The sequence below is a fragment of the Aspergillus bombycis genome (assembly GCF_001792695.1).
Source record: "Aspergillus bombycis strain NRRL26010 chromosome Unknown contig00093, whole genome shotgun sequence".
Taxonomy (NCBI): Eukaryota; Fungi; Ascomycota; class Eurotiomycetes; order Eurotiales; family Aspergillaceae; genus Aspergillus; species Aspergillus bombycis.
The window spans coordinates 14,601-28,105 of NW_019170095.1; the positions used below are offsets into that span (position 1 = coordinate 14,601).

The 13,505-nt window shown below is 51.4% G+C and overlaps 2 protein-coding genes across 2 annotated transcripts; one reads left to right on the top strand and one right to left on the bottom strand.

The window, feature by feature from the left end:
• Nucleotides 1-330: 330 nt before the first annotated feature.
• ABOM_009039 (uncharacterized protein) lies at nucleotides 331-2,139 on the top strand (the record flags this gene model as incomplete). The annotated part of the gene is made up of 2 exons (XM_022536167.1): nucleotides 331-829; nucleotides 881-2,139. The coding sequence occupies 2 exons, from the start codon at nucleotides 331-333 to the stop codon at nucleotides 2,137-2,139; spliced, it is 1,758 nt and encodes a 585-aa protein (XP_022385946.1).
• A 498-nt stretch (nucleotides 2,140-2,637) lies between these two features.
• ABOM_009040 (glycosyltransferase family 4 protein) lies at nucleotides 2,638-11,503 on the bottom strand (the record flags this gene model as incomplete). The annotated part of the gene is made up of 11 exons (XM_022536168.1): nucleotides 2,638-3,237; nucleotides 3,293-3,503; nucleotides 3,563-4,022; nucleotides 4,080-5,844; nucleotides 5,893-5,924; nucleotides 5,993-8,276; nucleotides 8,362-8,521; nucleotides 8,557-10,232; nucleotides 10,287-11,207; nucleotides 11,274-11,363; nucleotides 11,435-11,503. The coding sequence occupies 11 exons, from the start codon at nucleotides 11,501-11,503 to the stop codon at nucleotides 2,638-2,640; spliced, it is 8,268 nt and encodes a 2,755-aa protein (XP_022385968.1).
• Between the last annotated feature and the right edge of the window lie 2,002 nt (nucleotides 11,504-13,505).

Sequence of the window (13,505 nt, forward strand, 5' to 3'; positions counted from 1 at the left end):
ACCATCCATCCATACTGGTATTTGAACCCATTTATCGCATACCGAATCTCTAACCACACTCGATTTCACCACTGGTTGCTTCTCTGACTTGCAGTATGTCTCAGCCTCTCTTTTCCTGCGCGGTTGTTTTTTCTTCCTGTATTTTTTTTATATTTTTATTTTTCTCTTCCCTTCTTTACATTCTGTACCATCCCAAATTGATTCTAAACCCAGTCTATGCTGACACTGAGGTCATTTTTTGGTTTTTAGTTGTTTCGTATCCCTTTAAACTTACATTTACGATTTGACGGTCATCTGATTCCTACGGGTTGGCGTTCTTGGTCTTGCTCGATGCCGTCCGAGTTGGTCGTCCTGCCGCCCTCGTCGCCCCTCATGATTTCCGCCATCCCTCCCCCCCGACCCGTTTCTGTAAATTCGCTGGCGAGAGCCTCTGTCTCGTCATCGATCCCATATGCCAAATCAACTCGAAGTACGAGCGCAGAGTTCCAGCTGCCCGATGGCCCCATCGCCCCTCCCGCAGTGCCTGGCCAGCTGGCCTGCCAGTCCCCTGTGGATACCGATATGGAAGATGTGGAGATCATTGTGGATGCACCACGTCCCCTCCGGCCCGAATTGCAGTTTCAAAACCTCCCTGTCGAAATCCACGAAGTCATCCTTGATTACCTCTTCGGCGAACGAGCGGCAGCTTTCACAACGACCGGTCCCGGGAAATCACCCGGTCGAAGTTGGAATAAATCTCTCCGTCACCCGCGACGGAAAGTTTTGTCGAATCTCGCGTTAATCTCGCCGGTGTGGAGATCGTTAGTGCAGGACCGGATCTACAGACATAGTGAGTCGATGAAGCTGTCGTTGCTCGGAGAATCTGTCTGACCGTGACTAGTCAAAATCAAAGGCACGACCGAGGAGCTATCCGAATCGGCACGTTGGTTTCGAGCGCATCCCCATCTAGCCAGCTATGTCCGCCATGTCGAGATATGGATCCCGGTATGGGGTAAGCGAGCCATCAAGAATAGCTCTCAAATTCCCGCCCGGCGATACAATGATGAAGATGTGGATGGAGCCGTCGCGCACACGACCATGGTATGGGACGATTCCGACACCAACCATGGAAACGACTACAAATACCACTACGCGAGTCATAATGCCACGCTAGAGGAGATCTTTTTTCACGTCCAGTCATGCTTTCCGGAGGCACGCATTTTGACCCTCGAAGGAGGCCACTGCAAGAAGCCGCCGATGGTACGCCACTTCAGGAATGATCCGTGTGGATTCTCCGGCCAGCAACTGCCGACACTACCGGAGATTCGCTCGTTTGTCATGCGCGGAGCTTGGAACATTATGCGCCATCACCGTCATTGGCGCAACTTGTCCGAAGCGCTGCCGGGTTTGCAAGAGTGGCATTGTGCGTACGCGAAACCCAAGGTCGAAGGGTACCATACCATTGCAGAAATCCTACGACGACTGTCACCCTCCATTGTACACCTTAATATTAGCCTGGAGGGATTCTACAGCAAGGACAGCACGCAGACCAGCTGGCTGGGCGACGGAGTTAACCCTCCGCATCTATGTCGCTTGCTCGGAGATGTCATACCACACCTGGAATCCCTCGCGTTCACCGGCAAGGTCTGCGCGTGTCTGTTCCAGCCTACGCGAAACTCTTTGTCGGCCTGGCCACCCAAGTCTTCGAAATTGAGATCACTAGACCTGGTAGTCAAGAATTGCTGCCGTGACAAGCGGACCAGCCCCGGACTGCCATTCCTGGATGACTTTTCACGTATCACCAACCTCCACTTTATTCGGGCGTTCGAGCGATTGATCACCGGCGCGGTACATAGTCTCAATACCCACCAAGTACTAAATTACATGCGGATTCGGTTCATCGATCTGGACTCGGCCTGCCCGCCTCTCAACCCGTATTTCCAGCTCATTGACGACGAATGCTCGGGTCTCTGGAGCGAGCGGATCCTCGACATGCTGCATGAGGCCCGACCGCAGGCGCATTTCATCGAGTTGTCCGAAGGGATTTACCCGCAGTATGGACCCAATCATCAAATCGTTGGGGCCGTATACCCACGGACCCGACCTTTAAGCATCCACGCCGCGACCTACAAAATCATCGCGGACGTGTCCAAATCCTGATATCCACCCGCTGGTGCAGCCCCTTTTTGGGGGGGGGGGAGGGAGATTATTTGGACCCAGTAGCAGTACCACCCACCAGTTAGATACCCAAGTCCTGTGGACTAAAGAGTGAAGACGGGAATGATAGTCCGGCATACTATCAAGTCATCGCATCCATGTAGGAGTATAAATAATCGTGCTTTTTCACATATACTAAGGAGTAGGAAGGTTCATATAACCAAGAAAAGCGGGAATGGTGTTCTTGTGGATCTACCAGAGACATGCTTCTTAATACGTTCAATCAGAAGATGTGACCTTTGCTAAGGACTTGCTCTCTCTCCCACCACGAAGCCGTTTGGAAGATACATAGTAAAAACCAGCGTACTAACCATCTCACCACCGGTAAACAGAAAGCATGGTATATACCATTAGCATTAATATTAACAATATGTACTAGTCTATGTCTATAAACATATATCGTGAACTCTATACCAACCATATTTACTCTGTACAACCCGATCAAACGGAATCCGAGCTCGACGCAGTCGAACTGACGGGCCCTTGTCCACGTCGTAGCTTTCCCCACCACGTTCGGGACGGCTGCGATGAATGTATGCGCTCCTTGGTGAAGCCCAACGAGCTGTTCGACGAGGCCATCCGCTCACGAGCGATGAAGCTGCGGCTTTGGTACTTGCCAATCCAGAGCATTTGTTCGTGTTCCCGGAGATACCGGTGCTCGGAGAAATTGTTGAGCACGTTATCGCGCCCGCGCATACCGAGTCGACGTCGCTGCTCCGTTTTGGCGTACATTCTCTTCGTGATCTGCTCCACCTCTTCGGGACTGGGGCGCAGGGACAACTTCGGCGGCTGATAGCCCTCCTCATCTTCGGCAAACGGAGCCCATTCATCCACCAAGGCGAGAATTCGGATTTGCGCTTGAGCAAGGGATAGGGCGTCATTGGGTGCGACGACCTCACTGAACCGCTTTCCAGTTTTACTGTCTGTGACAACGCAGAACGACGCGCCCACGTCGGTGCAGACAACGGGAACGCCTGTCAAGGCGGCCTCACCCATAGCCAAGGGCAGACCTTCGGAGATGGAAGAATTCATGAACAGCCACTAAGAGAGCGTTAGCACATCAACAGACTTTCAATCAGCCTCAAAGGGGACTTACAGCATCCTGGAGCACCACCGATGGGTTACCCAGACCCTTGAGAACCACATGATCGCGAAGCCCCTTGGACGCGATGATCTCTTGACATTCCGAGGAGTAGCCAGGCGTCTTTTCCATGTCTCCGTAAATGTGGAGGCGATAGTCCTTGAAGCCCCATCGGTTGACAATCACGTCAGTGGCCATGACGGCTGTCTTGATATCCTTCACATATCTACGGCAGGCGTTAGCACACTGAATTGAGATACTTTCAGTAACTGGAAGAGAACGTACCGGATATGGGACAGCATGACCACAGTAGGCGTTTCAGTCTTGATGGTCTCGATGGGTTTGTATTTCTCCATATCAGTGATTCCGTTGACCACCGGGTCGATCTTTCGCTCGAATGCCCGACGGTGCTGCAGGGCACCTTCACAAGTTCCCAACTCGGCCTCCCAGCCGGGATTGAAAAACGCGGCGCACGGCAAGACCACGTCCGCGTGATGTTCAGCCAAGACACATGACAGACGTCCCAGGTGAATGAGAGTGGTGTTGACGAAGGAAGAGTCGAATGAGATGGCGCCAGACAAGAACGTGACCATTTCTCTCAAGCTGATGGAGTGATCCCACACATGCAGGGCACACTTCCGCTTGATCTTACAGAGGACACCATAGGTGGCACCTGTGAAATGATGTGACGCCTGGAAAATATCGGGAATCTTTTCTGGGACAGGAACAGAGAAGACAAACAGATCTACGAGACGGAGTCAGTACATATGTCCAGGCAGGGATGCCGAGGAAAGGAACTTACAGCGATGCCACATATCCAACGCGGTGTCGAGTTGCACCAACGTCGGATGTTCCGCAGTTCTCCATTGGGATATGGGCATGATACCGTCAAGATCGTCGGCCAACCATAATTTTCTCCATGCATCCTTGACCACGTCACTCATCCAGACATCGTTCCAGTTTCGGGAAGACTCGAAGTAGGTGTTCAAATCAACCAAAGCCTTCGTAGCTTCTTCAATATGCTGGCGGGTGTGTTGAGTGGTACGAGCGCAGCGGACTAGACTGGTGAGAATGGGTATGAAGTTCTGTTCAATATCACTTGTACGCGTGTCGAATGACCTTTCCGCAACCTCCGAATCGAGCGAACTCTGGAAGACCCCGTGAGTAGGGTTGAGGAAGTCCAGACCCCACTGAGGCACGACGGCAAGCGATTGCACATTTCTCTCAATCTGGAACCGGGGGACACCGAAATCGGTAGCGGCTTCAGCAAGGATGTGCCATCTAGTACTTTTGAGGTTGTTGACCAGATCCCGTCGGCAAGCCGAGACACCACCGGGTTCGTTAGGCCAAGTCGCGGTATCCAGCGCGAGAACATGGAGTTGGCTGTCGCTATCCTGTAGCTGCGTAGAGAGTGTTCTGGTGTTGATACGCGCATCACCACCCTGTCCGAAGCTATACAAGTCGCTCATCTTGAAAGCGAGCCATGTCCAGGAACTGACTTCCGGATCCATATCAACTCTCGCCAGTACGGTGTCTCCAAAGGCATCGAGGTACTTCCCAGCAGCCTCGAGTTTGCCAAAGTCTCTGCGTCTCCAGTAAGGGCTGAGCACTCGATCAGACCTCAAGAGAAGCTCGTCCATCCATCTCGTGGTAGCCGCGTCGAATTCCTTTCCGCTTTTCCAAGATTTCCAGAGATGCTCTCTAGCGAGCGATGTGGGAATAGGATACCGCTTGATATTGAAACCAAACATGCGCGGGACAAACCCGGCTTTAATAGAAGAGAATGAGAAGAGCGGGTTATCATCCAGGAAGCTGCAGTTCTTTGGCTTCTGCAAAACATTGTACCAGTCATGTTCTATCATGGGCGGTGTTGGCGAAGACTCGCCGTTGAGAGTGGTGGAAATGATAGGATGGAACTTGTGATCATATGTCCATTTCGCATTGTAAACGTCTGATTCTTTCGTGAACGTGGCCTCCGTGACACGAGGATATGGGATCCATTTGTTCAACTTTTCCGGACAATTGTGAGGCGGCATGCACCAGGAAACTTGGATTTTGTTATGCCCGGAAACGAACTCGGCTCGCAGCAGCTCATCATCAAACTTGGCATGCTTCCGATACGAAAATTCAAACGACACCGGATCTCCGTTTCGCATGGTCGACCCAGACATGATATGGCCTCTTTTATCATACTGAACGATTTGCCCGCTGAGTACACCGCTGATGCATTGACGTCTTGATGGCAGTTTTGCGTCTCGACCATCATTGACCGATGTATAATCGTAGATGAATTCGTTGTTCAGTGATCCATTATGGTATTCCTCCCTCTTCTCGAGAATGAGCTTGTCCTTGTAAGTGTTAATGGCCCTCAATTGCTTATTGTCGCTTGGTTTCTCCTCGTGTCGCCCAGCGTACTGGTAGAGTCGCAAGGTACCATCCGGCATAGTCTCGAGGAAACCTGTTGAAGGACCGGTCAAGCTCTCAGTTATGACGCGGTTGCTCTCAATAACCGTCTTTCTGCCCTTCATATTCTTATAGAGTGTGGAGACCTTCTCACGACCATGTAGCTATTACCCTGTTAGCTGAATCATAAATGCAAGCTAAGCAATACATACCAAAACCAAAGGAAGAATAACCTGCTGAAGAGCTTTGCAGATCGTCCAGACAGTATTGAGAATCAGGCTGCCGGCCAGGCAAAAATCAAAGGTTGCCCACGAAGGATGTAGTTCAGCTCCCGTTGGTATTCCGGATCCGCAACGAGAGAGATCACGGTGAACTTGATGCATGTTTTTATTTTCTCATGGAGGCGAGACAGTACAAGCTTGACTGTTCCAAGAACCCCTAGATCTGACAAGTTCGGGCTTGCTGGGAGTTGCGCACCCAGCGACCATGAGTCTGGGAAGGCATGCTGGAGATCATGGTTCGGCGGCAGTGCTTCAGTGAAAGAGGTCACAGAAACGGCTAATTCTGCCCCAAGATTGCATCGCGAAATGAATTCTTCGATACCCACAGACTCATCGGCGGTGAATCTTGACCGGATCCAGTCCATTTGCGTGGAAGAAAGGCGGCAGGACTGCCCGCAGCATCTTTTCAAGAGGAACGACCGGACTTCCTTTGGCAGTTTATCCCAATCAAGGTCGCACTCCAAACCGAGCAGTAGATGACGGAGTAACGTCCTTTGCCAATAGCCGATAGCTCGCATCCGCTCCCCTGTGGAAGTCTCAAGCTGACGCTTGACACCTTCTGGTACGGGAACTTGTTCCCCATCTCTGTCCTCTGCAACTAGTAGCTCTGCTACCAGAGACTGGTTATGCGATAGACCCGATTTACATTCAGCGGTAGCCTGAACCACCGCCTCGGCGATCATTCTGCAGTTCCGGCGAATGTCCGACACCCATTCATTCCCGACGAGATCAGGACCGATGATAACAAAGATGTGTAACCCGCTGGCGGTGCTGCGGCTGATGGCCCTGATCTTCTGCTCATTTTGGAGAAGGTGACCAGCGGAAACTAATTCGATAGTGGTTTCGCCCCGCTGCCAGAGCTCTGCTGCTAGACCTACCAGCCCGCCTGCTAGGCGAAACGCTGCTTCTACACGACCTGACTTCTTAGAGCTGCACTGGGATTGAAGGATTTGCATGACTTCGACACCTGGATGCTCTGATGGCTGGAGTTTGTATCGCACGTCGGCTGGCAAGGCGGAAATACTGTCAAACGTTTGGCTTAACGTCGTCTGAGAAATGTCGGGGCGAGGGTCGAGAGCGCTGCAGGTATAAAAGGGCGGATCGCTTTTGGAAGTAGGCTGCGTGTCTGTCTCCTTTTTCCAGAGCGGCATCCATATGTCGGTCATGTATAACGAGATAAAAGCAGCGGACCATGTGCCTGAAGCCAAACTGACGACACTGCTGTATGCGAAAGCTGGTACGTAGACATGAAGGAGAATACCCAAAACGAAACCAATAACCGTGCCTATGGCGAGGGGTATGACCGCACGAATCCCTGTGAATACCTTGTTGTACTGATACCAGAGCAGACCGGAGTATGATCCAACATAAGCCAAGTACATGATGGTAGCATCGCTAGTAGCTTCGAAAGCCCACATGAGGGCCAGGGAGATGGCGGCGCCCCAAATATGGAGGAAGAAGAACTTGGCAAGTGACTTCCAATAGAGTGCTCGTCGTGTCCGGATATTGTCTAGCTTGGCCTCTTGGAGGGACTCCAGGGACGCAATGGCACGAGAGGTGGTTTTATTGGCCAATGTCCATAGGGGCTGCGACACAGCATCAAGGATGACTGCGCCCATAAGATAGTAAGCCAAGCCAAACCCGGTAGCAAGCCGATATTTCATGCTAGACACGTTGGACAGACCCACAACCGACTGCCCTGTCAGCAGCGCGGTCCACTTGTCGACGAGAGCGAGGATAAAGTACAGGATGCCGCACCACACGTCACCGCCGGTGTGACGCCAGTGGAGAAAGGCGTTGTGGAGCTTGACACCCCTCTGCATGTCGCTCATGGTGTCGACAGACGCTTTCAATTGAAGATTCCAGGTCGGGCTGTAAGGCCGTGGCAGCTTGGTTCTCGAATACCTGCAGTACCATACGAGAAGGAACATCGTCGCGGAATATCCATCGGCCAGCTTCCGGACTAAGGGGTCCGCAGTCGACCTGGTCCAGAAGTGGCGGTTCCGTTCCTTCTCGACACTTTCTTGAAGTGCTTGTCGTGGGATTGGGGTGGTCCCGATATCTTTCACATCCGCTGGCAGACTGTCGCTTGGCCTTGTCTCGAGGTACCAATTGACGACATCACTGTCCGTAATCCGAGGTATGTTGAGGTACCACGTATTCCACTGAGCAATATTTATACGAGCACCGATCAAAAGACATATCAAGAAGAGCCATAGGAAAGGAATGTAAACCCATGTGTCGTGAGGGACCCAGATCGTGATAATCGGCGAGATGAACAGGATTGGAATGCACATCATGATAATGTTCCTTCCCTAAATGTCGAAATCCCTGGTTAGTAACGATACGGATATGTATGGCTCCTAAAAAGAATGTCGGGCGAAGGCAGGAATCACTAACCGATTGGAACTGGAATCCCGGAATCTGGTACACCGAGAGTGCAGAGAGAGTCATGAGGAAAGTAGACAGCATCACGAAGTACAAAAAGAAGACGACGCCGTGCTCAAATCCACTGATGACACCGATACCGATCATTGCAAAGATACCACCAACGAGGCCACTGTCAGTCCGGCCACAAATCGGGTAAGCACGAACATACTCATGGCTGGGAAAGCCATGGCGTTGAGGTAGTAGTTTCCTCCAGAACTGATCCAGCCGCCGAATCCACCACAAAGGATAAGAGCGATCATCAATGCGAGTGTCGCCAACGACTTATCGATGTTACTCATGAATGTGGTCAGGTAAAGACCTCGGCCAACGGTCGTGAGCATGACGATATCGATTAGGGCTGGAACAGCGAAGATGCCCAGGAATGTGAATTGATAGAATACCGACGGTCTTTCTTGCTCACCCTTCGGATCCAAGTCAATATCCATAGATGAATACGCTGTCGGGAGCTCAGTGAACATGTCGTCCCGGCGAGGTGGTTGGTGGACGTCGTAGTATGCACGGTACCGGGTGGCGAGGATCTTTCCGAGAAGGATTGGGGCCATATCGAAGTACATGTCACAGCGCGCACCCACCGCGTACATCTCAGCGAAACAAGAGGCCTGAAGCATATCATTGTTGGGCAAGGGGTTCCGGTCGAGGACTTCCAGATAGACTTCATTGAGGGCGAGCTTGCGGAATGCACAAAAGACGGACAAAGCAAACAAGTCGGCAGCAGCATCAATTTGATCCGTTTGCAAGACGGTATGGGCGACCGTAGCGAGCTGGGTCAGAACCTGAAGCTCCCCATTGATAAGGATTGCCGGTAGCCGGGCATCGACCTCCTTGAAAAGAGCTACAGCGACTGTAGAATCAGGGCACCAGCACCCTTGTTCCCGATACCATGCAAGCCGTGAATTAACAAGGTCCTCTGCGGAAATCTCGCCGCTCAGATACGCAGTAGAGGTCAAAGCTCTGAGCTGGGTCAGGCTCGGAGCCTCTACGAGTTGATATTCACAAAAAGCGCGTACTTTCTGAGACAATGTCGAAGACCTCGAGCATTCAGAGGTTGTAAGACGGCGCAAAAATAGGATTGCCTCAGCCGGTGTAAGTTGCTCGATGTCGTGCATGATGCGTGGTGGCAATCCCCAGGTCTCTGACAGACTTCCGGTCTGTGTTGCTAGCGCGACCTCGGCCATAAGACATTCAAACCTAGAATATCCCCTACTAGACATGAAAGTGTGTAGGAGGGTGCTAGTACGGTCCTGTACCTTCGCTGAGAGATAGACATTGAGGTTGAGAGTACCTGAAGCGGTATCGACATCATACAAACCCCAGACCTGTGTTTCCAGGCGCGTGCGAAATCCAGAATGTAACCCCACATAGACTTTGAGGGTATCGGTTTCACTACCATTGCATGAGCTGAGAATGCTAAGCAGTTCTTTCACGGCGTTGAACACCCGGGAGGCTGTCGTCGTGGACTTTTGGAGAGCACGCAATTGTCCAGCGATACCGTGAAGTTCCTCTAGCTTGATACGTTCAAGGAGACCAAGATCTCTGACATGTCGCTGGGCATCAACTAAATCGGTAATGTCTCGAGATGTGCAGTCGAGTCCGAGTTGGAAGCATCCCAGGCCCGTATAGTCGGTTCCAGCGGGAGCAACGGAGAAAGGGTTCGCTGTAGATTCCTGCTGCGATGGCCAATAGAGCTCGTCGATTACGGTCTCTTGACTATCGACTGGAAGTTCCCTAGCCGGCGACAACGATAGTTTCGCCGGCAGATTAGGTATGAAGGAATGTAAAGACTCGTACAGAGAGTCATGGTCGCAGGGACTTTGGCGGACCTGTTACCTAATGTCAGCTTGTTCCCTTTCTAGGCTCTGGGTTGATAATCTCACCTTTCCATTGGACCTCCACACATTATGCGCTTCAGTGACCTCGTTGCCTTTCATCCACATCAGGGCTCCCAGTGGCTCCTCAGTGATAGCCGTTGCCGTTGCAATTGTTGCGTCGGTCAATGCGTCACGAGGCGCAATCCAGCACATTGCACTCCTGTAGTTGCACCATTTGAATGTCCGGTGAATCACGTCGTGCGGTAACTCCGCTCCATTATCGATAGTCTCCCACATCGCGAGAGTGGTACCACCCATAGACTTTTGAGAGGCGATAGCGCGCATAGCTGTCCGCATTTCAGTCATCTGGAAGTAGTTGCGGCTGCTACCATCAGGCGAGATCGTGGCGTTACGATAGATGAAGCCCCTGATAGGCAGCATATCGATGTCGCGACATTGCTGCTCGGTAATATAAGCTGGCGGCGAAAGCTCGAGCCAGACGTCGAGCCCGAGCTGGTTTATATAGTTTACCAATTTGTTCAATACAACGGGTTGGAAGTGCGCGATGAATTCAGCGAGAAGAACTCCGTTGAATGGCGACTGTGCATCCTGTGACTGCTTGAAATTTGTTTGCAATGTCTGGGCAACAACCTCCAAAGCCTGAATCACCTCATCGTTATCCGAAGCGCGCTCGGAGTTCGCAAGCGCCCGCACATCCAGCCGGCCTAAGGTATAGGAAGCTGTCGGCTGGCCTGCGAGAGAACTCAAAACACCCTCTTGCCTAGGGTCGAGAACAGTGATATCCCACTGTTGCAACAACTGGGTCTGATCAGGGGTTCGTGGATTTGATAGACTACCAAGGAAGACACCGAACGATTGAAGCTCTTTTCCTGCATATCTCTCGGTCGAGAGTGGCTGTGCCTCTTTTGATAGGCGATCGAGACACCGCGAAATAACCGCGGGCACCTCTGATAGCTGATCCCTTTTCTGTTACTATGTTAACATGATCCAGTGCCATGGGAGTGCCTCGGGTTGGGGACAATAGATACGTACACGCCAATTCTTGCGGACTTTCCTTCCAACCAGGAAGAGAATATATAGGCCCCCCACGACAATGGTGGCCAGCAAACAAGCGGCGAGAACCTAGTGATCCCAGTCAGTGAGCAGGCCATGTCTATGTTAGGGCTGAGGCATCACATGACGGGGAGTCTTACCTGCGACCACCAGGTCTTCACCATCGAATGCCATCCTACCGCATCCAGGCCCAAGTAGTTTGCGCCCATGGCGAAACGGGCGCACTGAACCAAATGAGCGAATAGAAACGAACTTAGTGACAGGTACCACACATTCCGGAGCGGGGATCCGTGGCGTTTTATTTGAATGACTTGATAGCGACACTGACCGACAAGCTCGTCCCTTACTTGAACCGTTGTGGGAGTTGGATTCTTAATGAGACCTACATACGCTGTATATGTACTTTATGGGCAGCTGAGACTTCAGGAACCCAGCACAACAGGTGGGGAATCCGAAGCCGAACCAATTTTCTTGCTCTGCCGATCCATGTTCCCAAATTCTCACCATCATATTGGTGGCAGTGGAGAATGGCGCTAACAAGGGCTGAATGCAAGTCTCACTAGGTCGGGTTGAGGCTAGTTTATCACCACTACTGTTACTATTGAAGTTCGGGATGGCGACTTGGTACCTGACAAAAATGACACTATCATTGTGGTCCCATGGCTTTTGCTTTGGCGTTCCTCCTTGTTAATTTCTGAGCTGTTCGCCGACAGGCCAACCACATCCAACCCACCCATTGAAAGGCAAAAATAGTAACGGTGCTAGGACATCAAGAATTTTTTTTTTTTGAAACATATTACATGATCACCATGCATGCTGAGTCACGTATTGTGAGGAGAGACTTTTCTATTTCTCGAATTGGGCTGTCTAATTTCCAATTGTTCTACCGCTTCCAAGACCCTTCAGGGGATATCAAGGCTGGTGCACGGATGGCTGGCGGACCTGTTGCCCTACATGCGATAGTGGTTCTCTTTTGAAAACCGATTCTACTTTCTGAGACAATCGGAGAAACCCCCACTGTTCTGATACTCTTCAGAAATACTCTACGTTCAAATATACACCTCAGATCCACGGTTATGAGTGAAAGTTCCTCATTCTCGGCTGTGCTCCACCACGAGAAAGAACGGATGCTGACCGATCTAAAGAAATAGATCCGAACCGGACTCGGCTAGCATGCGCTGATCACTTCCACAACTTGGCTTTGGATCTTAACTCTACGAGAACATGAGCCGACCGGTCTCTGCTTCGGGCGGCAGCCGAGATTCTGCCTCTTTGAAGTCTCCAGCCAAAGCTCCATCACACCGACTGAGGATTCGAGCACTATTGAAGTAGTCGGCGGATCCTCCCCGATCGCAGTTAGTGAAAGCACAATCTACAGACGCGATTCAGCGGCCTCACATCTTCCACCACGATGTCGGCTATGTTGTTCTATGTGGGACATGATTTATATGGTCATCTGGCTTGAGGGTAGTCTGATAATCACCCGTAATTCCGGGCGCAAATGACGGCAACTGAGAGCGACGCTGCCGATAGTTTGACGCTATTGAAAAAGAAAAAAAAAAAGAAAAGAAAAGAAAATTCAATCATGCGTTCTGACTCGGAAGGCGAAATTGACGGCACTTGCACCAGGCAGAAGTACACACTGAGCATCCCGTCTGTGGTTGACACTGGGAGAAAGGATAAGCCGCAGAAGTGACACCGTCAGTCGTGCAGGTTGCCTGATGATCGCAAGCCTGTCGGAGGTTTTCTACGACAATCTTTGAAGCTTAATGAAAACTCTGCCATGTTGTACCGACCCGGCGTGATCTGTCATCGCGATAGTCGCGGAGCTGTCGGATGAAGCCTGGGTACTCAGCGCAAGCCTTCGATATGTTCCGTAGCCCTGCATATATTGTACGGTGTATAACTTCTTCAGTCGACACATGCTGCGGAGGTCTGTTGATCGTCGCGATTCGTCGAGCGCAAAAGGTACCCAGAGGTTCTAATTTATCGATCCGTGAACTAATGCTGCTCTAAACTCCACCCGCGCCATGGCTGAGCTGGCTGGCGTCAACTTTAAATACCACTTTTTCTACAAGTACTACCGGGGATCCCGCCTTGATTTGGAATCCGTGGCCTTTCTGACGCCAGAGCGACTCGGTCAGCACGATTGAGTACTTCCACTTCCCCCCCTTGAGTCAGGGCGACACGGCGACGAAATGCAGGCGCTGC